This window comes from Pterocles gutturalis, unplaced genomic scaffold, assembly GCF_000699245.1.
Source record: "Pterocles gutturalis isolate BGI_N339 unplaced genomic scaffold, ASM69924v1 scaffold15260, whole genome shotgun sequence".
NCBI classification, from domain to species: domain Eukaryota; kingdom Metazoa; phylum Chordata; class Aves; order Pterocliformes; family Pteroclidae; genus Pterocles; species Pterocles gutturalis.
This window is the reverse complement of record NW_010141057.1, coordinates 342-24,957: the sequence shown is the minus strand read 5'-3', so window position 1 is coordinate 24,957 and position 24,616 is coordinate 342. Positions and strand designations below refer to the sequence as shown.

The 24,616-nt window shown below is 40.2% G+C and overlaps 1 protein-coding gene across 1 annotated transcript; it reads right to left on the bottom strand.

Annotated features, from left to right (window-relative positions):
* Positions 1-24,276, bottom strand: PPEF1 (protein phosphatase, EF-hand calcium binding domain 1; the record flags this gene model as incomplete). Its single annotated transcript, XM_010083903.1, has 15 exons — positions 1-194; positions 674-758; positions 1,563-1,726; positions 2,721-2,827; positions 3,454-3,596; positions 4,248-4,433; positions 5,464-5,664; positions 7,284-7,433; positions 7,895-7,931; positions 9,488-9,654; positions 13,611-13,657; positions 15,718-15,832; positions 17,511-17,683; positions 23,304-23,355; positions 24,149-24,276. Coding segments are annotated over 15 exons (1,949 nt in total), but the record flags the coding sequence as incomplete, so codon positions are not given.
* Between the last annotated feature and the right edge of the window lie 340 nt (positions 24,277-24,616).

The window sequence follows — 24,616 nt, the reverse complement described above, 5'->3', positions numbered from 1 at the left end:
TCATGAGTTTGCCTTTTTCTCTAGCCTATGAACCACGTGAAAAGCCTCTAAAAGTTCACTGAAGTCGATGTATCCATCTTTGTTGTAGTCTATGCTGAGGACCAACTTGTCAAGGGATTCATCATCTACATCGATGCCCAGGTGAGAAGTGAAGAGTTTCCATGTCTGGCCAAACTCCTCTAGAGAAATCAGACCTAAAAGAGAGACAGCAAGTTGCTTTGTCCAGTGCTGTTTCCCCTTCCTGCCTACAGGCATGCATGCACACTCCTTCACTGCAAGAAAGTCACCTGTCCACTGGGGCCTGGGTGTGTGTTGCGATTTCATGACTGAAGTACATTTTTACTTCAGGGAATGATCCACTGCTTTCGACAGCAGAATGGAGAAAGCAGTAAATCCTGAGAGTAAGAGTGGAATGGAGAAAAAGCCCCCCCCAACGAGTGAAGCCACGACTGGAGATGGGATATGTGAAATTTTTTTCTCAAGTTAGGCTCTGTGCACTGTCCCTTATATGGTTACAGCCTGGCTCCTTAAATTAGTCTTCACCAAACTGTAAAAAATGACATCACCTCTGGTTCCTTTATATTTAGAAGCCTTAGGGAGGAAACAGTGGGGAAAGAGAACTAACTAGTATAGGCTTCCTTGAGCTGGAAAAAGTGAAGCTACCTAGACTTACCTGAGTGATCTTTGTCAATTATGTTAAAGATTATCTCCAGATCCTTTCTGTATCTGCACAGTGTTTCCGCCAAAGCTGGCTGAACCTGGTTTTGAAATTGCATAGAGGAAACCATTCAGACCTTAGTTTGAGTTAGTCTAACCAACAGAATGTGTACTATCCAAATCTATTTTTCCAGTTTAACTTGTTTAAAGAAAAAAATCCTTATGCTTAAATTCCCTGGAATGATACTTTGTGTCTTGCCCTGAGAAATAGTCAGCTAAAACCTGTCACTTTCAGATGGCAGGGCAGTGGGGGGAAGGAGCCCTTCACACCTCCTACCTTCAGTAATTATTTGTGGAAATATGGATAATCTAGGGCATGTCATGCACTCATACTAAGCTTTCACTGTACATACGTGAATGGATCCTGCTGTTTACAAAAACAATGGCGATAGCTAAGTACCAAAGCGCTATACAGCCACTCACTAACAACTGGACTCTGTAGAAGAGACTTCAACTACCATTACACATCTAAAAGTCCATCTACAAATGTGACCTTCTACAGGTGCACATTTGAAAAGCTCATCTCAAAGAGCGAGGGCTGAGTGCCCTGGGTAGAATTTCTCACATCTTCTCAGCTATGTTATCTAAACGCCCTTGAGAATCAACAGAAAGTAAGAAGCAGTTCTAGCATATGATTCATCCAAATTATTTTAAGCATCTACCTTAGCAGGGAATGATGATTCGTACCCTAGCAGTGCTCATTTCCCTGCAGTGACTATAAAAGGAAGCTCAGCAACTAGTTCAGCTGTAGATGTCTGCCTGATTGGCCAAACCACTGTCTTGTGCCTCAAGTTGCACCAAAAGCTGTTCTTCCAAGATTTTCGAGGAGGTGTTTTCCTGCTTACCTCTTTTGTAGGTGGGCCTATTTTCAAATCGTAAAAACACGACATGAAGTCAACTTCTCCATCTGGGTTAATCTGTGCTAACTGAGACCGCAGCATCCTCCAGGGCAGTTCCAGCTGTAGGACAGACTCCATCGCTGCAGCCCAGTCATTGACAGAAATCCAGCCTGCCAGAAGGTTAGAAGCGGTACATGACACAGCACAGATACATGACACAGCACACGTCAGTCACCAGCCAGTGTGCCTTCTGCTGTTTTTAAGAACAGTCACAAAACAAACATTTTCTCTTAACCCTGGGATAAAAACCCTCACAATGCTGAGCAGCAGGGTTGGACTAGACACCTCCACAGGTCCCTTACAACCTCAATAACTTTGTGATTCTATTATGATGTTCATCATGTTTGAGTACCTTTTGAGAAAACCAATTTATGCCATGGAGAGTACTTCAGATTTGAGCTGAGCTGCACCTAGAGAGACCTACATGGCTGAAAACCCAGCAAGACAGAAATACATTAAACAGTTGTTCAGTGGCCAAAGAAACAGTACCATCACATTACTGATTGCCCTTTTAGGGGCACAGATGACAGTCCAGTCAAGGGAGAAGCCATCATGAGGAAAAGTTGTATTTGTGCTAGAAATTGTCAACAACTTGTCCATACATAAAACGTTGATGTATCAGTTTACCACTGACTTTTCTTCAGCTCATGGGCAAGTATGTGCCTGCTAGTGGCACTGCCAGTCAACTTTCCTCAGGTATCTCCCAGACTCAGACCAGTTCCCCCTGACCTGAGACCCCAGCTTCGTGTCTGACATCTTCTGAAGACACTTCTAAGTGAAGGTGGTGATCTTTGAGCTTCTGGAGCTGGATTTGCCTCCCCAAACTCTCTGCCCAACACCAAACACAATTTCCTTATTTGCCCATGTGTTTCAGCTGTTTTCTTCTTCCCACTTAAAACTTCATCCCCTCAAGTTGTATTCTGGAGCTAAGCACTAGCTAACACCTATCCTCCTCTGTGGTCAGGAAGAACATAAGACCAACCAGCCTCTGCTCCCCTTCAGCCTTACACTGGCAGACAGGACCCGTCTCCATGGGGTTTATCCCCTCTGCCCCCACACACATAGAAGCTATTTGGTGGCAGCTTGACAGAGAGGTAGTGTTACCTGTGCCGTTGAGGTCATACTGTACAAAAGCACTAGTGAGTTCAGACCTGTGAGCATAAATCATTTCTCGTAAGGACTTTAAGGCAGATGATTCAATTGTGCCCATCCTAGGAGAAAATAAATGCAGAGCAGATCACTAAAGGATTTAAATCCTCTAGCATTTTATGCTTTTTAACATTCATTACCAAATTCTTACATCCTTTTAACATAGTATGTTTAGGGTCATCCTAAAAGACAACACTGGGAAAAAAAAAATACCAAAACCAACAAAACAAACAAAGCCCCATAAGAATAATCTAATTTATGAGATAATCGAGTTTATGCAGGTAATTCTAAGCTGCTTTGCTTTAGTAAATCTGACCACAGTGCTAGGCATGGCAAAGCTGTCATGATAAACTTTTCGGACTCAGTTCATAACAGGATTTGTCCAGATTAACGCTGCAGCCTTAAAGCAGACCTGACAAACAGGCACAGACCCTTTACAAGTCCCTGACAATTGTCTGTTCTAACTGCTTATCATGTCTAATTAGCTCTGGGAGTTTCTCAGGAAACTGAGTCAGAGCACTTAGAAGATGTTTTGTCTACTGTATTAGTTTTTAAATTGTAAAATAGAAAACCAAGGAAAACCAAAGAAAATAGATGCCTATTCAATTATTCAATCAAGCTATAGATTTGTGGCAGGTATCACATGCTAAGTGAGTAGACACTCACTGCATACAGCACACAGCTTTACCTCTCCCGAAGATTCTGCCTGCGTGTGTACTTGCTGACTTGATACTGTACAAACCGAGGAATCAGTTCAGGATTCAGTTTGATGTATGCTCCCCGGTTGCTCCCCTCTTCATAATAGTTGGAGGCAGAAAATATAGTGATAACCTGATCATAGGAAACAAGCAAACTGGATTGGCTAGAACAATTCTTGGGACTGCTTTCTGAAACTGAACTTAGAAAAACACATAGGTTACGATACTAATTGTCTAAATATAAAATCAGAGATCAACAACTCTGTTGTTCACCAAATCAACTCATGTTGTTCACACTTTTTGAGTCAAAACTCCAGGCCTGTATTTTTGGCCTGTCATAGGAAGACTTCAGTTCAGAGGGCAGTGAGATGTAACATGCTGTTTAACAGAAACCTCTTTCCAAGACAGGCCTAGTTTTCAGGATTCTTGCTGGCCTCCTGATATAGCATGTCAGAAGGCAGGGCCAGAACTGAAATTATTAAGTTAAAAGAGCCTTAGAGCATCATTTGCACTGTATTTACACATAACTCTCCTCGGGGCTTTTGTTGATGTTCATTTGTTTTCACATGAGTAATAAGCCAGTCTCCACTCCTTGAAATTGTAAAGAATTTTGTTTGTCAGAACTCTATAATTTGTTCTAACATCTAGCACACAATTTCTCCTACCCCATTTTAAAGAAGTCACTCTTTTTTTTTTTTTTTTTAATTAACTTTGCAGCCAAATCTACTGTGGATGTGCCTGTGAAGTTCACAGGAGAATTCTGCTTTACATGGAAGCATCTTACCTTCCCACCGTGACTGATCTCATAACCTTCCGGCTTAAATTCATGAGACCTGATGAGCATCTTCAGATTATACCTTTCAAACAGCTTGGCAGTGACATCAGGGCCAAAGTAACAGCCTCCTCCTCGACACTTGTTTGGTGTACAGCCATTTTGGCTTCTTGGATCACTCCAGAGAATGTCAAGGGTCTATAAATAGCAAACTCAAGCAAATGAGGACTGATAGTAGGTGAGGACTGACAGGCTATGGCTGTCTAAAGCACTGTCCATAGCAAAAGTCCCACAGCAGAGGGAGAAAACACACCTGAACTAACAAGTAGGTCTTGTGTTTTCTTCTTTCCTTTAAGCAGGGCATTCTTTTGGGCTGAAATTTTTGTTCTACTTTTCTTAAGAAACATTATCTAGATTTTGGATGAACCTTGTTTAAACCTCACTGGACAAGGTTTAAACTAACAGATTCCACTTCATGTTTGTGAGCATGGCTCAGTGGACGCTTGGTTGTTGCTTGTGCCTATTATGTTAGTTTGTAGGTCAGATAGGTATCTTGGGAAATCACACTTTCAGAGAGAGATTTGCTCCTCAAGAAGCAAAAGAAAACTGTCTGCCCCTTAAAGCAGTTGTCTGAAGAAAAGCTCAGAAAACCTAAATAAAAACAAATTTTGAGTTTCTAAATTGCTGTGCAAATTAAGCTTTTCAAATTGTCACAATTTATTAAATTACAGTATGACAAGAGCTACATATTGCCTCAAATATGTAAGAGAAAATGAACAGTCAGAGGACAAAGTCTTTCCACTCCTTAGTAATCAGCCTGTAGGTCTCAGGAGTTGGTTTGTTTTGGACAGTATCAGCATTCAGCTGCCAAAGCCACAGCCAAAAAATGGTGCTCACTAACACCAACAATTGCAAAGTCCGACCTATTTAAACTGACAACAGATTCAACCACAAGGGCATGCAAATACATCTCACACCCAGCAGTTTTTCCTCCTAAGGAAAGAAAACACTGGGTAGATTGTACTTGTAAGATATACAATCACAAGCCTTTATTACCAGGTCTACAAAAAGCATCCAGATAACTAATAGCTGGTTAGTATATGCCCAAGAATAATGGGTTTGTTATTAACAGACAGTTTCCTTGGATTCAAACATACTGCCTGAACAGAGCACCTTCTGGTTTTGTGCAGGAGGGGTTCAGTATCAGTCTATCTTTGGTTTCACCTACTTGTTTCCATTCCTTCAGGGCGGGGTCTGGAGGCAAATTTGAGCCTGAAGGCTCAATGGAGCCTGATGAAGAGATGTGTTGTGTTTTCTCTGCAACACTCGGGTGGGCAATGTGTTCATTTGGTCTGGTTGTGGGAATTCTCTCCTTCACTTGGTCCTGTCTGTCTCTTACTGACTTTGGTGGCCGCATCAAAGATTTCAACTTAAAAAAAAAAAAGAAAATAAATTAAAAGAGTTACCAGAACATAAAGATGATGCAGAGATGTCAGTTGAAAGGCACATCAGCTCCCATTTCCTGTACTCAATATTGAACTCTCATAATGTCCTGAACTCTGAGGTTTTGTGGAAGCTGCAGGGATTTGACACTTGCAGAAATTTTGCTTTATATCTATCAGCGATCAGCCTCTTCAGGGCTGCTCTCATATTCTTATCCAGACACACAGACTCATTCCAAGCCACTGTCAAGCATAAGGTCTCACTGTACAGCGAGTATGATCTGGGCTCAGGGATGACACTTAAGTGCCTAGCTTCACTTGAAACTGAAAATATACATGTATACAGTACTGAAGATGAAGCAGCATTCTCTACTGCTCTGATACAGTAGCATGCTGATAGGTTAATTTGGCTAAAATAAATGGAACATCAGGAGGATAACAGTGAAACTGGTGAAGCATTACATCAGGCCCTTTCATTGTTAAATCAACCTCCCCCAATATGTAGAGGTATTTGCTTTTTTGGAGCTGTGTGCTATGGCTCCATTAATGCCCATTAATACCAACTCTTCTCCAGGGAGTATCTTTTATTCTCTTTTGAAATTTTCTCACACTAGCTCATTTCCAGAACAACAACAACAACAAAACAAACCAACAACAAAACACACATAAACACACTCAAAATTCTACTCTTTTAACAAAGAAACGGACTGATGCAAAACAAAACACAAAACACTGGGTTATTCCCTATGAACTGACCGATATTTTGGTATTTGAGACCTGTCAGTTGCCAGCTGTTCCAATTAAAATACATCAGTTGGCCTTGAGAGATATTGCCCAGAGTTGTGGCCCATACATGTCTCATTAGCAATGCTCTCCTGTGGCAGCAACTTTGACCTGTTAATTCTGCATTTCACAGCTACTGCATCAGTAATGCACTGAGCCCAGCCTCAGTGAAAGCATGGGCAGAACTCAGCTCACAGTTAAGACACCTGCATCTGTAGTGAGGCACCCAATTAGTGTCCAGTGGTATAGCCAATGGAGCCTAGACTCTGATGACCAGAAGTATTCATTGCCCTTTTCCACATCTTTGAGAAGCAGAGATACACCCCACTGTCCTGTAAAGCATTTATTTCTGCATTATAAAAAATGAGGATGAGAGAAATAGCTCTAGATTCCACAGACACTAATAACAAGGTACACAAGGTTGCTTAAACATTGGTAGCTTGGTGCCATCTGGGATGCTCTACCATGTCTGTGAATTAGCATGAGGCAGGCAGATATGAACCAGACCTAAAGGAGACCAGTGAAGGAGATTTTCAAAGAAGAGTTTCTCCAGAGCCAGGCAGAGGCCAGAGGGGACATCCCTCAGCTAGGAGGTGCTTCCACGAACAGCACTGGAGACCTATGTCTGAGCAATTTTAAAATCTGAATCTCCACCAGATCACCTGGTTCTCCTTTGATTACTCTGGTACAAGACTCTTTTTTCCTTGCATGCATTATACAGGAGCCATTTCCTTTCTTAATGAGGACAACTTGATCTTAGCATTTGTACTGCTAAATTTTTTAAAGAAAACTAAATTACCCCCACATTAATATGTTCTCTTACCTTATTTCTCTCAAGTGCATTCAGGAAATCCAAATCTGTGGTGTCTGAAATCCCTCCATGTAGGATAAGAACTTTGCTATCAATTATGGTGGCAAGAGGAAGCCAGCTAAAGACGTCTCGCAGAAGATACAAAATCTCTTTGCCATGGTCCTGTAAAACATACTCTTTTATTAGATACTATTTCTGGCAGATGCTGTTTCTTCTAAGTTCAAGATTTTGCTGAAGTGTCTGCCACAGTCTGTATGAACAGTTCTGTCCAGGTGATACCCCAAACTGCAACACTGGCAAACATGTTCTGACATTTACTTTACGGCCATTTGATTGTCTCTATAGTATTTCAATTTTCTTTCACATTAATCTCTTTCTGTGTTCTTGAGTGGCCTTATGAATGTTATTTATTTCATCCCATAGATCTCTGAGCATAAAAGGCTAATACTTAAAATTGTTTTGACAGTTATTCCACTGAAAAACCAAAATAATTTCAACTACATTACTAAAGTAATTCTGTACTGCACATAAATAAACTGGTTGGAAGTTTCCTTGTTTACTCAGGTATCATTTTACATGTGCAAGACTAGAAGAAAATACAGGGGAAGGAGGAAGAATCTTACCTTGTACTTCTTTGAAACTTCTTTAGTGAAGCCATATCTGAAAACAGGACAACATCATGAACTGTTTTTCAGTATGCCCCTTCTGCATGATTTTCTATAGTGTTTGCCAGGAGTTTTCTGTCCCTCTTTTCCTCCTGCCATTCTGTCTCACCTCTGTTTAAATGTGCTTACTTCTGCTTTATCTCAATAATTGAGTAAAACTGATTTCTTGTACATAAAAGAGATCAGGAACAGAATCCAGACCAGCAGTTATTAAGTGGCCTTTTTCCCATCTAGATGAAATAGCTTAGCAGTTTTACCTTTTAGATACCAGAAGAAAATTTCAAAGGAACCTAACTGATGATGGGTAAAATTTCCCACAAAACCTCCACAGAGTTTTTGTTCTAATCACTCAACTTTGTTAGACAGTGTCATCTATCATGTCTTTTCCTCCACAAGGGACAAGGATTTTGATACCTCATTCTTTTAACACCAAGATATCCTTGGTGCAAGGAGCATTTTCACAATGCCCTAACTCTTCAGCTTTCAAATTTACCAGTGTGTGGCACTGCTAATCAAAATGCCTGACAAAGGGCTATACACAGAAATGCATCTCCACACCATCAGGGATTTACTTAATATTTTCCATTATTTTGGGTGGGAATTTTCCTACTTTGTAGATAATGTAACTGATCTTGTTTTATGGTTTTGGTTTTGTTTGTTTTTAATTAAGTGCTGAAAAAGAAAGTATCAATGTGAAACTGATTTTCTTACACGGATCATTAATAGGATTTGAACCTGGGCCTCTAACCCAGGTTTCTGCCTGGGCTAAAGAGCAATATATTCTGTGCGCACACATCAAATGATAGAAGAGGTACAACTGGTTACCCACTAGCCAGTCACCAAAAGACTTACTGGGGTGGCTGAGACTTGTAGGGACCAGGACTGAGGAATGAATTGTAGGGACCTGGACAGAGAAGCTCTTCTCACATTTGTGAGATGATTTTGTCTACAAGTCACACTTTCACTACAGACAGAGACACTGGTTGTGCTCACTCCCTTGCAGTGCTGTAGAGCTGAGTACAAATATCTGTATTAGAAAATAGGGTCTCAGCTGTTCCTGCAATGGGGTAGACTGCCACCTCTCAACTAATGGACCTACACAGGATATTTAGCCACCCCTTTTGACTGGGAAGTGACATCTTAGCCTAAAGTTAAGTGAAATATCAGCTCCTGCTTTACTGGTTCCATTATATGGCATACTATTATGTCTTCCGCTATGCTGTGGAAAAAGCCAATGCTTTAACTAAGATATAATCCTTCCATCTGTCCTCTTTCCCCAAATTTGGTACTCTAGAAGCTGCACTAAGCCCATTGACTTCAACAGATTGTGATTAGGTCAGCGACAACATATGACTCCTGTTCAAATGCCTGTATGTAATGAGCGTGTTCTTTGACCCCTCACACATCTTGAAGATGCAGAGCTACACCTGAATACCTAATAAAACATAATTTCTGTTTTAGAGTGTCACAGTGGCTAAAGCAGCATTCAAAAGCTCCAACATTTCTAGTGAAAGGCCAAATACTCCCTCCCCCCGGCCCCCTAAAATCTACCTCAGGTTCATAATGTAGTCTTCATGGTTTCCTCTGTTCAAGTGTAAATCATTGGGGTAGATAAGAAGAAATGCAAACAGGATTATAAGTATTTCCATTGAATTTTTCCCTCTGTCAACAAAATCACCATTAAAGACATAACGGTTTTGTTCTGAAGGCAGACCATTCTGCAGAAGGAAACAAAAACAAGGACATCTAGAGATGCTTCTATGCTACTGTAATAAAGGAAATAGCATTTCAAATAAAATCACATTGCTAGAAAATCTGCAAAAAATCTGCACAATGCAGAGATCTGAAGTGCAGCATTTCTTTATTTCTACTGCTTAGAACAGACATATCAGACAACCTGTATGAGCCATCAGAGAAGAGATGACCTCTCTGACTGTTCTTATGATGTCATCTCTACTCCTTTCCTCTACTTATTAAATTAAATTGAAAGGGACCAATAGGAACATTATTCTTCTAATAAAATATACTTTTCTTTTAATGCAAACGCTGCCAGGAAGTTACACACTTGCAAATAGAATGGAATAATTCATTTTGAATGGAAGACAAGAAATCCATGAAAAATTATCTTCTGACACAAGTCTGAAGGTTCTTATGTTTCCTTACACAGTAAGAAAATGGATTTCATATATTTACATTGTTTGCAGTGTATGCTTCTAAAACTCCTGAGAAAGACTGTAGTCCAGAGGACACAAAATCTTAATAGAGAACTCTGAAGAATCTTGATCCCAGTTGCTTTAATCCTGAAAGCACTGCTTGAATTTTACTCATACTGCACTTTGCCCCCACACAGGGCAAAGGTATACTTGAACGCTCACAAACCTAATAGGCTGTACATACAGGTATTTCTTACCTTATTTTTTCTGAAGATATAGAGCAATGCTTTATTATGGTGACTCATTAAAAGCTAGTATTGTGAATTGATGGTGTGTTTCATTAGATTAGCTATCAACATGTCAATGGGTGCCATCAGCTTACAAAAACTATAGCAGCAGTTATGTGTAGCTCCATCATTTCCAATCCTGAGTATCAGAAATATTATTTCAATTTTGACTTGCCAGAAAAAGAAAATCCCAGCTTTCACAATTGGCATGCACAAGAATTGTCAATAGAACATCTATAAAATCACATTACAACTGTGGAAGCCACCCATAACAGGTTTGGCAGCACTGCACTTCCTATGTTCCTATGGCATTCCCTACTATATTGCTGTTGCAGGTTTATTGCAGGATGCATGATTTGGCCAGAGACTCAATTAAATGTTTAATTTCAATCCATCAGGAAATCTCTTTTTTTGTCCCAATCAGCGTCCTAAGCTGTTATGTCAGGACACAGTAGTGAATCCTGGTCTCTCAATTCCCACAGTGGCACAATCCTGACTGCTGTAAATACAGCGTTTTTTTTTTTTTTTTTTTTTTTTTTGCCATAGCCTCTCCCCAACTCTCTCCAAGCTAACTTAGAAGAGGCGTGTGGTTGCTCTGTGCTCGCAAGACTGGAAATTTATGAGACTCTGATAATGCAGTGGGTTGTAGTGGTTTTAAAAAATAAAGGACAGATTTCAGGAGTGGAACAGACAGGAGAGAGTCAGCAGCAGCTCTGAGAAGGATGAATTAATAAAAGCTTTGCCTTAAAACCAATAGGTATGTGAATCATCAGCAGATTGTCAGTATACACACACCGCCACTCTATAACTGCAGTCCTCATGGAAAGACAGATCTACTGAAGTGCTCTCCAGACTCTATCATTGTTCTTTTGGAAAAGCTTACCCACAACTCTTAGTTTTAAATGAGAGCTTGTTTTGGACTTCCAACTTCAATGTGACATTTTAGTTTTGTTCCACACTCATGCAAAGTTTTAATTTCCTTTTATGTTGTTTCAACCAACAATAAGAGGAAAACTAAAAGGCCGTTGCACACTCTGACATGTCAAAGAGGCAAACAAAGCCCTCTAATGATTAGCAACCTGCTGCTGGGCATCATTACTGTATCTGTTAGGTTAGTGATTAATTAACTTCCCTCTGTTGTTTGCTTTTTCTACAGCTGCAGGCTATTTCTATCCGTAGCATCCATTTAACAATCTAACTTAGCAATACACAATTTAAAATTCAAGGGTTCCAAGGAATTTCAGGAAATGCTATAATTTAATGGAGATCAATGCAGGGACTGAATGAACCTTACAAACTGGCTATTAAGAAAGAAGTAATTATCTTAGCCTCACCCAAACCCGGTTTAAGAATTTGACACACTATTACAACCAGCATTGTATCGATCAGCTGTTGATTGCTATCTTCTGTGTGTTTGCTGTTGAGTTTGTAGAAGTGCTGTGATAAAAGTTCCTGGACAGAACCCCATGCTCAAGGCACCCAGTCTGCATGCAGGTCTCCAGAATGCTTCAGCAGCCATTGTAGCTCTGCAGGGCTCTGTGCAGACCTGAGATCACTACACACTTCATGGCACTGTTTAGGATTGCAACCTCTTGTTTAAGGTTATGGGCCATTTATACCAACTCAGAAGAAGAAATCCTTTCCAACTGAAACAGAGTTAGGGAAGCAGAAACAAATGGATCCCAGAGGCTGACTGGGTTTGTTGCTCAGCTGAGTAAACTGCTCAGACGGGACAGAAAATGTCATTTAATTTGATTCTAAATGACTAAGCATTTCTATCATGTGCTCTCTATTTTATTAACCACTTTGAAATGACAAAAGATTTGCCCATTGTATTTGGTTTGGTGGAAGAACTACCCTAGAAGCTTAAGAGAGAACAACTAGGGGAAAACTATAGTGCCTGAAGTGAGTGGGAGTTTTGGCTCTGAATTTATTGGTCAGAATTTAGTCCTTGCTTAGAGTTTTTTTTTCTCTTTGTACCATCCATTGGAGAGGGGAAAAAGAATAATATTCTGTTTACTCCAAAAGAGTAAAATTAGGCCAAAAGAGTAAAATTCAGGCTGATTGCAGTCGTAAATATAACTATATCTGAGCATTTATCTTCAAAACAGTTATTTTTCCCACTCCAGGTCCTGTGTATGAAACCAGTCTGTATCATATTCTTATTCCAGTTTCAAAAAGGAAGATTGTCTAATTAAAATAACAGCTAAAAGACTTCATGCCAAGATCAGCTAAACATAATTGATATTGATTAATAAGAAGAGCAGAACTCTGTAAAAAGGTCTGATTATACTTCAACAGGCTTCAGGTATGCACTTGGGCAAAACAACCAAGTTTCCATTCAACAAGTGTCAGATAGAGTGTGACAAAGTTGAAAGCAGGGGGGAATTACATAATTTAAACACCTGGTTTAGCTCACTTCAGTCTCCATTCGGTGCAGATGATTGTATAAGGATCAGACACAAACCTTTTCCCCTGGAAAGCTCAAATCAAAGAGATTACCTGCTAAATGAAAGGCAGTTCATGCTAAAGATAAATGTGAAACTAAATACAGGAAATTTCCTGCATCTTCAGTTAAATACACAATTGTGGAAAAGATAGCGTGGAGCTTAATTTTTTTCACATCAGTAAAACACAGCTATGCTTTTTTAACATTAAAGAGTGAGCAGCTGTTCAAGGATATGTAAAGGGTGCCCAAGGTATTTCCATTTTGTGCAGACTACATGATTGCTTCCAAGACTTAAAAAGCTTTTAAGCAGATAGCACTCTTTTTTGTTTCCTGTAAACAAATAATAATAAAAAACACTTTGTAGGTTTCAGTGGAAGACCTAAAATGAAAGCTTCAGCATTTTTTCTGGAGGGACAAAATTCCCCACAGTACAGTGTTACATCAGGGACTAAGCCCCTGATTTTAGAAGACTGTAGTCAATATGCAATATAAAACACCGGTAGGACTTTGAAGACATTGCAAGGAACCCTCTTAAGTTTTGATCCATGCTCCAGTTCAACATTTAGGAAGAGAAAGATCTCCTGGATCTCCTCTTTCACAGTGAGACGGAGGATATGGAGAAGAAAAAGCTATAAGAAAGACTATTCAAATTGCTCCAGGATTTGTCTGTGGTACCTGCATACCATATGTACAGTTCTAACACTGATAAATCTATCAGACATAAATATGTGTTCTTAACTACAAGGCATGAAGTGAAAACGCTACATCACAGACTGCCTACCTACCTTATAGAATATCAGCAAAAGATCATCCAGGTTTCCATGTAAATCTCCTATGGAAAACAAAACCATGATTTTTTTTTTTTTTTTTTTCCCTCACAGACAAGAAAAAAACTGGAATTATAAAACTGGAATTAGTCAGTTCTAACAAGTGTTCCCCCATGTTTTCCTTAATAATTTGCCTTGTATTAGGATTAGCTTCATTTTAAGGTACATGCTGAAGCTGCTTGTAAAATATGTCAATTAAATACTTAAAAGAGTATACAATTGTCTTCCGTAAAGTTCTTGTCTTTCCAGATGGATCTGAAGATCAGACCAGTCACACAGCCAAAGGCTCACTCAGGGAAATGGGAGTAAGATGAACAAACACATAATGAACCTGAAAAACTGAAAATGTCACTAAAACACATTTAGAAATATGATAGACTTCTACATACTAGTAGGTTTAAATTTACTAAACATCTGACTATATACAGCACAATTTAACATCTGTCTAGTTCAGGGCCAGGCTTTAATTACTACATGATGGAGAGTGTCAAGAACAGTCCATGTTTGTATGTTTCAGTGCTAAGACCACAAGAATGACAGATTTGGTCCTTTCTGAGAGGTTTATTTTGGAACAGGCAGGGGGATTTCACCCTAACACAAAGGATCACTGCAGCATAGCTCCCCTCTGCATATGACTGAATTTCAAGCTCATAGAGCCAACGTTCTCACATTTATGACTCACCACGACAAAGTCACAGAACGGTTTCAAAACCTATCTTGTGATAATATGATTTCACCACCAATGAATAGAAGTGACATTTTTACCCTATGTTTTCTGTGCCACTTCTTTTTATTAATTATGAGCCTGCTGAAGTCATTCTAAAGAGTCATTCAAGCTATGACAGATTTTCATCACGTATATGGGTGCAAACGTTTCACATGTGTATTTAATCTGCATTGTTAATTTGAAATTAAAATAAAATTGGGAGAGAGATACCTTATTTTAAGGAAATCAACATTTGGGATCAATTATGTCTAAAAATTGGTCTTTCGTCTTTTGCAGAGGATCTTTCTGGTTACGAAAGCTACTAGTTTCAGTGGCAGGAAGGGGATCCCTTTAGATGCTGCTTACATTGTGCAAATGCAATACAAACGTTAGGAGGTACGTTTTGCTTAGTAAGAACATACTGTGTAGTCAACAAGTATGAATCCATGTTTCCTTGGTTTGGAGAGAGGTTTTGTTGGTTTGGTTAACAAATTATTGGTTATACAAAACCGCATTTAAACAAACCCTTTCCTGGCAATCAAAGTAGGTACATAACCACGTCTTAAAAACCATTATTTGTTTTGAATGTGTCATAGTACCCTTTCATATACCACTTTACCATTACACACAGCACATACTGCTAGCTGTCAAGAGTTAATGTTACCATTACTGTTCTGTTTTGCAGTTACTGCTTCTGTGGGAAGTCAGGATACTGCATCCCTTTGTCCATAATTTACAAAAGCGTAACAAAATAGATGAGCAATGAGCTCTTATTCTTTACCTTGTGACACATCACATCATTCTGTGAAATTAATTTGTTGGTTTTATAAGGCCTGATCCATCCTCTTGGGTCCCTTTAGAAATGAGGGTTTATTATAATTTCAGTATATTCTAGATAGTCATGCTGTCAATGAAAGGTCTTGTTTGCCACTGCTATTAAGCCCTCATTAGAATCATTACTGAGTAAATTATGATGGTAAAGGCTTTTTCTCAGTAAGAGGAGAAAGTGGCAGGACTTGCAGCCAGTGATCAAAATACTCTGTGGCATTTTAGAAATGCAAGTGCAGGAATATGTAAGCTACGATGCAGTGGTAGCTGAATTAATACTGACTGATTCAGAAATGTTTAATGAGAAAAAGAAAGAGGAGGTGGGGGACTTTCTTAAAATATACCTAGTGTGACTCAGGAACCTTTTTTTTGTTTGTTTGTTTGTTCCAATTTATGCATTTGGGGGGAAAAAAAAAAAAAGAAAAAAAAAAGCATTGAGAACTTTCTTGTAATGGCAACATCTGTATCATTTTCTAACCACTTAGAATATCAACCCATAACTCAAAGTGGTTGTCTTCTCTGTCACCTTACCACAGACAGTTATCTCCTTGGAGTAGGAAGTTGAAAGATGGGTGATATTTGGCATCTCCTTGAGAACCCTCCTAGCTTCACATAGTAGCTGCAGTACATAGCGGGCATGAAGCAGCTGTTAGAAAAAAAAGCAGGGAGAAAAGAAAGACTTATTAGAAGTAGCAATATGTCTGTCTGCTTTATTAATATCAGACACATATTCCCAAGATTTTTTATACTACAGACCTCCAGACATGATTATAGGCTGTATGATTTTAGTGCTGGGAATTAGGAACATTCATCGCTTTGCACTTGCTTCCCGGTGAATGGATACAGAGCCCTTAATGAACTTGATTTACATATTTTCCCATTTTATTTTTAGTGTACTGTTTCTACTCTTCCCATCTACAGAAGGGATAAGAGACTGAGTTATACTGTGAGTTAAAAAAAAAAAAAAAAACAACAAAAAAACCAAACCACAAACCAACCAAAAAAAACCCCAAAGGCCATAAACGATATTTCAGCAAATTGCAAAAATAACGAGAGGGAAGCTCCAGCAAGGAATGCCTTTTTAAGAGTTCTTTTTCTGGTCACTGTGAAGATGTTATCAGAATGCAACAATGAAGCTTCTGGTCTTCTCTCCTAATGCTTTTTATGATAATTTTGTCAGTCAGTGATTTCTAAGGCTTTTAATTCAAACACAGCTCTGAGGAAGTTTAGTAGAGGAGACAGATGAGCTACAAACTGACTTTTCAAGATTCGTGTTTTTAAAGCAAACAGAAAAAGGCCAATTATATATATAATTTCCTTAATAAAATGCCAACCATAGTAAGAGAAGAGAGAGCTGATAGTAAGGTTAAGTCTGGGTGGGCTCATTTATCATGTGCTTTATATTTTGCCACTTTTAAGATCAGCCTCCACAGAAAATTACAGGAAAAAATCCCCATACTTATTTAGTAAATTAAAAAAACTAGATAGAGCCTTATCCTTTACATGCAGTATATTGTTAAGCACAAATGAGCACAAGTTCAAACAAAGCTGTGCTATGTAATGCCTCCCTGCCCTACCCTCATCTTGTAAGAGGGCAGCAAAGGGGCTTGCTCAGGGTCACAGACAGAGAATCAGCAACAGCCTTCCCAGTGCCTTGGCAGGGGCAGACAGCACACTCCTGAGACTTGTGCTATCACCCTGTTCTGCTACATTAGCGATGCTTTATATTCACTCTTCCATTATGGTGGAGTCTTGCACACTGGAACAAGGTGATTAACCCTTGCACCTCAATTCCTCTAAAAAGAATGGGGTGGGGGAAAAAAGAAAAGAGGACCATACAAGGAGCTCTTTTAATCCAGAAAAAGATGATAACTAGTTTCCAGGTTAGCTTAGGACACCTTCCCCAGTCCTGCATCCTCACTGATATCCCAGGCCTTGCAGCAGCTAAGGGTTCCCATTTCATGATCACTGTAATCTCAATGCTAGAAGAGGAGGTCTCAACTAGTCCCTACCCCCTCCCCAGTGCTGGCTTTGGCGGTCATGCAGCCCAGTACTGAATCAAATCTGGGAACTGGTCTGGCTGAGAATTGGCTGCTTTTGATTTGGTTGTGTTGGCTTCCAGCCAGATCAGTTTCCCAAGACAGCTTACCATGTACCTGTATGATCACTTGGGGCTAGCAGGAAAGGATAATAGGATGGGAAGGAAGGGAGAAATATCTCCTAGGGTATCAGTTTAGCCTTACATTGGATTCAACTGATTGTAGAGCTACAACTTGACAGAGATGTAAAATAAGTATAAAGAAATCAAACTCATTGCAACTTACCTGTTCATTCCTGAAAGCATGAAGAAGAGCATTGGCATCTTCAACAGTAAGGGGGAATGAGAGTCGTGGTCCATAATAGGAGTCTGGAACATCAATCTTATTTTCAAATTCTGTTAGACATAAACCTTCATCCACCACCTGAGAAACACTAGGGCTGGTGAAAATGTGAGAAACTGGAAGAAGAGGGAAGAAAAACAACAATGTAGAAACTCCACCAGTCCCCCACAGGGCTGTAACAGCATGACCAGAACCAAGTGAATGTAACTGATGCTTTACTTGCTGCAGTATTACAGTGGGTAATTCCTGCCTTGTATAATGGAAGAGCTCCAGGTCTCCCCAGATTGTTTCACAATACTGAAAAAAAAACTCCACACCCTGAAACCCCCAAAACATGCAAAAACCAACCAACTAAACAAACAATGAAAAAAAAACCCCAGGCAAAAACTCTGTGTCAACAGCCAGTAGCTCTCATCAGGATGGAAAACATTTTGCACTGAAGTTGTGTTCTCCTTCCCCAACACAGCAAGGAGATTCAAAAGTCATGACTGATCAGTCAATGACCATCATTTGTTTAAAGTTCAATATTACAGTTTTAATACAGATTTTAAAGATTTGCTTTTATTGCTTTTATTTTCTACATACATTTTTAAGGCTAAATACTAACAGCTCACTTAAATATTTAAAAAGTCAGCAACAAAATCCTATTTCTTCACAGTATATTGCAAAGCACTCCTTTCTGATACAACTAGGAGACAATGCCAGCTTTTGCTTGGCTGCCATAAAACCACGGGATGAACTAAAGTAAACAAAACCATAGTGGTAAAAGTAGAGCATAACTTCTTCTAATTTTCCTGCAACGTGGAGAAAGCAGGAGAATTTCTTATTGCTTCAAGCCAATATTTTCTTGACATACCCTTGAAATGTAACTGAGTAAACAGCAGATTTTGGCGTTTTCTTCTTGCAGATTGTATTTACCATCTATCTCTCTAAAAGAGAGAACCAGACCCTAGAGGACAGTGTTCTGACAGCTGCTGTTGCAGAGTTGCTCTTGTGAGATGACTGTTGTAAACACTTTTTTGCTGGGCTACAGGTAAGTTTTCTGTAACCTTGATTAGATGCAACTGGAAACAAAAATGTATTATTTATTGCTGGAGGAATACCTGTGGCTGTGACTCAAAACCCCCAGCAGCCAAAATCTGCATGTGGCCTCATAAAGTACGAGATTCATAAAGGCCAGCTTGTCTTGTTACTGAATAAAATCCATATTAAAGAAATAAAGATAAAAAATACACTTTTTATCAGCTCTGGATTAAAAAAAAAAACAACCCTTTCCTATCAGCTCTTCTGCTGTGAACTAATTACCACATTCAGTATACAGCCATGTAAATGCATTAAGGCATCAAGTAACAGCAAGGTACGCAGGGTTCACTGTGCTCACCAAGTACAGTCTGATTTGCAGTCTTCCACCACAGTTACAGCTTTGTCTGGCTGGATGCCAGAACGTCGCCCATTGACTGAAACTGCTGATCAGCCAAGCCCATCTGCACCAAGTCTTGCCCCAGCTCTAGCAGTGGGTCTCCAGATGACACCTCCCTCTGTGCCCTACCCCTCAGGAAGCAGATGGCTGTAGACCATGGAGCCAGTTCCTCAGACCACCCAAATTCCTCATTGCTTGCCTGTTCTGGACAGAGGGTCTCCTCATCTGACTCCTTCAGAGTTGCCAGTCTTCTCAGCATGTCAAGCCAGGCTGACAGCTGCCCACGCCTGCTCCTACTCGGGCCCTCCCTTCCTGCATGCAGCAGGCTACCATTCCCTTTACCTCTGAACATGAACCTGCCTTCCTCACAGTTTTTCTTCCTTTTTGGCATATGCCCAGGCTGAGAAACCCAATCTCCTTCCCTGTAGGGCATATCTCTGCAAAGTACACCCCATTTTCCACTTATGGATGAGTCATCAAAAGCTAGTCATGGTCATTAGCCTTAGAGTGCGCTTACATCTCCTCAGGCACTCTTTCAGCTGTCAGAGGAGTCAGTAATGGATGCCCTAATGCAGCCTGGGGATTAGTGCGCTGGCCGACAAGTACCCCAGCTCACCACAAGCCCCATAGAGGACTCATTCTGAAGGATTTGGCACCCTTCTCTTTTTAGTCATCATCTAGTCAAAGCTGTCAAGGCACTTCCAGTCCACACTGAACGTCAGCGATGAAAGTTGTTGACATGTCTAGTTCAGGTACCCATCTCAAGACAGAATGAAATACCCTCCGCCAGTATCTGCATCTCTCCTGTGTCTAGAGAGAGCACAGGGAATGACCTGCTTTGTACTGTGACACCAGATGTCTAACCCAAGCTCACTGAGTTGAGCCTTCGCTATTAGCAGACCCCATACAGCTACCCTACAGGACAATAGCCACATTAAATAAAATCCCAGAGCTACGTGGAGTCAGTTTGGCCACAGAAAGCCCAGGGACCTGGTTCTCCTGACAAGACCACCTTGCCACACGAGTTGTTCAAGGCAAGTCAAAGATGCCACTGCCAAGGATGTACTCACTATGGGGGTAACAGGGAATCAGCTACTCCTGTGGCTCTGAAATAAGCTCTCTGTTCTGACACCATTTGTGCCCCTTCAGACTAACCATTGGGGAACCTGAGAGCACCTGTGACTCCTGAGAATTGCACTTACATCTGCCAGATACTGATCCCCAGCCATCAGGTTAAAGCTAGATGGACCTTGAGCCCACTAAGGATGGAGATTTCTACAACGCTCGAAACATTTATACCTTCACCCTGATCCTGGCTCTGCAAGCTGCAAGCAGCTGTGACTTATTCCCCACTGCAAGAATCACTCTATGCAAAAAGTCTTGGAAAGGTGTTAATATTGTAAAGGAGGCATTGCGGGGAGTGAAACTGCAGAAAACAGCATCTTTTTTGTTCCCTTTTGAAGGAAGGCTCAAGGAGCTGTGGCTCCTGCCCTGGTGACCTCGAGAGGCACAGCCAGGGAGGCCTCAAAATCCCAGTCCCACCACTGTGTCCAGGACATGTTTGCAGCCTTCTCACCCTCAATCCGTCCACAGAAGAGTGAGTAAATGGGTCACCTTTTGCTGGAAAAGCAGTTTCCAGCTTTCTCTGACCAGAGATCTTTCCACTGAAAGACTGAATAGCTATGCAGATTTTAGAGGGGAGGGAACAAGTGTAAACTGGAAAAAATTTTAATTCTTACTTGCCACAAATCCTTGGAAATTAGCCTTTAATCAGAAGCAGAACAAGAACAAGACACACAGCTATATAATATCCCAATCACAACTTAAACTGCACTAACATCTTAAGCAGGTTGAGAGGATGAAAAAAGCCTCTGGGTACAACAGATAAACAAACATATCAAAAGCACAACTGTGTTAATGAGATGATGGCTGCTTTCTTTCTTTGCAAAACATATCCTGAAAAGGCAGATTAAAAAGAGCAAAGTGACAACATGCATAGTGGAGACTGAGTGGTTTATAATACAATGAATAAAAAAGATCACAAAATCTTCAGGTAGTTTTCTCATCACATACTGAGAAGAACAGGCAACTTATTCTCTGGTAAGAATATTATATGCTATCTTCTTGCAGAGGACTTGTGAACCATATGCTATCACTTTAATTTAAGTGAGCACACACTGATGGAAAAAAAAAAAAAGAGAATTGTGGGTTATAGAAAATGCTTGGGAACAGCAAAGCCAATTTGAAGCCTCTCTGCTTGTTATGTTTACACTCACTGTAGCTCACATCTTAGACCATGATTCAGAAGGAGTGGAAGCAGCTCATTAAGAATCATTCTATTCAGCACTATTTTGCTTAAATCAGTGGGGCTATCATGGGTGTTGCAAAGGTCATTTCAAGGGGCAAGCGATCAAGAGTCTGAAGTAAAGAACGCACACAGATGGTAGCTGGACAAACATAACCACAAACTACAGAACACAAATTTGATAGGCAATTTCTCCAAGAAACTCTAAGTCAGTTCCTTTGCATAGGTGCCCTAGGCCATCTCTCTATTAAACATGTACCTTATGGAATCTGTTTTGTTTTGGATTCTGGTATCTACAACACGAGGTGTTAGAAAAGGGGAAATAACAAACCAAGACAAAAATAAAGCCTTTGGAGCAGTTATCAAACCTTAACAACTTCAGCCCTAACAGATGGAAGTTTTAAGCAAGCAAGACAAAAGGGAGCTTCACCATAAACCATACACTTTCTCATGTGTTTCATCCTTAACCACATCCACAACTCCCAATATCTGCAAGACCAAGAAACAGGTCACCCACGCAGTGGTGACAAGGGCAGCCCATAGTACCCTCCATCCCTCCCTGTGCACAGGTGGGGCCTAGATCTTCACGTGCCCACAAATAGCCTATGCATGTAGCAGTGTGCTCTGTACCCAGCCATGTCCTGAGCCCTAGCAAGTCACCTGAGACACCTCACTCACCTTTGTTTCTTCTGTCAATAGACACAGTTAGTAAAGGTGGATAAATCATATCTACAATAAGCAGCTGTAAAATTCCCTTTTAATATTATAATGAAAATAGGGATTAACGCTATTTTTCCAAATCGCAGACCGAGCACACTCAGGTGGAAAAGCTGAACTAAGGTACACTATCAGCATGTAGAAGAAGTAGATGAAGTGAGCAGTGTCTCATTTTCTTTGAGTTTGCCAATTCCTTGTCAAGAAGTTAAATTACTAAGGCAGATTTTTTTGCAGAAAATCAAAGGAAGGACAATTGTATCATCTGCCTTGGCTTTGGGGCAAGGCTCAAACATAATTTCTTTTTCTGCAGAGCACAGAGAGCATTAGGCACTCTAAAGTAATTGAGAGAGAAAAATTGCCGTTTCTAATGGTTGACATTAGAACACTGAACCACTTATGGTTTTGGTGGTGTTTTTATCCTGCTATCAAACTGTCTTGTACAAATTTTAATTGGAATAACCTGTGGCTGGACCAGATGAAAGAGAAAGGACATTCTATAATGTAATTCAATAAGAAGGGGACAGCCTCCTTTTTAACTGCACTGCGATTAGATTTATTCTCAATTTGTTCAGGGCAGTCATGTTTGTTTTCTGGATTTAGGAAGTCACTTTCAGTCTGTCCTTCTGTTGAGCTTGACCTCAAAAGTAAGTTTTGTCCAACGATCCCAAAATACTTCAAAAATTAACAGTTATTCTTTGAACAACTAAGCTTTCATTGAGATGGTTTCTAAAGATTTATCTCCAGATGTTTAAATTTATTTAATTTTTAATCAATCACATACTGACACATGTTTTGTAGTGAAATCTAGAATAAAATAAATTTCAAAGTGGTCCAGAACAGCGTGGGGGGGCGGGGGGGGGGGGGAAAAAGAAGAAGAGGAGCAACATCTTTGAAGGTGACCTCTTTGATTACACCAGCCCTACACCAGCCAGGCACTTTCTTTCTGGATAATCGCATCCCATAGTTTAAGAAAAACATGCATAGAAAGCTCTGAAAATTGTAGTCAGTAAGACTACCATGAGAACAGCTTAAGGGCAATAGCATATAAGAAAGTACTCTGAGCACCTCTGAGTATTCTCATAAGGACAACAGGTATCTATCCTGTCTTACATCTTCACTCACTAAGTAGATATTGAGCAGAGTCAACACTTACAGGATCAAATTCTTATTACAGTATTTCAGAAATCAAACCTCAGCCCCAGCACATGCCATAGGCTGTAAACATTACATTGAAAGCTTTCCTCACATGGAGTTTTTCAAACAGTCTCCATATTACTTTGATTTTTATCCTTACCTGAATCAGGATGAGTACAGTGATCCAGCATGAACGTAAAAAAGTTGGATAGCTGAATACAGAAGACAACAAACACACACTGATCAGTGTACGGGATCCAACAAGAATTAACATTCTCTTTCCTTAATCAGTTACTAGCATTTGACATTCAGGGGGCTCTAAGATACTGCTGTATGTTCCTATAGCATCAGCCTACAATAATGACACAACTTGTGTCCTACTACAAAAATAGCTTACTCCTTTCCTTCTTTGATATGAATTAGCAGATTGAGACTATATGAATACATGCAAAGTTCCAGGGCTGTATCAATGCTGCTGACATGTTTGGGTGTAATTCATCTTGCCCATCATGCAGACTATTTGCCTACACTTCCTCTGTAGTCAATAGAAAGAATCCGCTACAATGCACCAAGCTGACTTTAGACACTGGTGCTAGGATGAACACAAAGCCCTAGAAGTTCCTAATTCCCTGTATTGACCCTAAAGGAAGCCTGGGCTGACATGCTGAGACACTGATATCTCTGTTGCACATATCTTGCCTCACAGATACAGTTAAGATCACCCATAGTGGGATGACCTGCAATTCCTGGCTAACAGAGCTGTTTTACAGGAACCTCTAACCTAAACATGGTTGTATGGGCATAACAGTGTCCTGCTGCTTATGTATATACATATACACACACATACACAACTTAATTAGTTCATGTGTGAGGTAGAGAAGGAGTTTTATTATACAGGACACAGCTTTGTAGGTAGAAATAACCACATACCCATTTAGTTTGAGCAACTTCAGTCCTCCGGGAATAACATAACTGGTTGTACATGAAGAACTGAAGATTACAAACCTGTAGTTGATCTTGCTCATCAGCATATTCGATTGACTGAAAGATACTCAGAGAATAGCGGCGCCTCATCTCTATCCGGGCCATTGTAAAGCGGTACCAATTCTGGATGAGGATAGCAGCCCTAATGACTGTCAAAAAAAAAAGCAATTGATGTAATCTTAAATTAAAACACACATGCTACCTTTGCAGAATTTTGCAGACAGATGACAAATTCAGTCCATTGTGCACAGTCAAGATTAAGATGAAGCTCTGTAAAAGTGCGACTTAAAAAGTGTTTTCTGATAATGAATACATAATGCATTTACTGCTCCAGTCTTCAGAGGCAGATCCCAAACTACCTGACTTGCTCAGGCCTGTATTATTAGAAACCTTCCCCATCTCATAGTCCTGAAGACAGTACCCGTGTCAGAAGTCAGCCATGTTCAGCTGATGGGCAGTGCGTGCACCTGGGGAAGGGAAGGGAAGGAA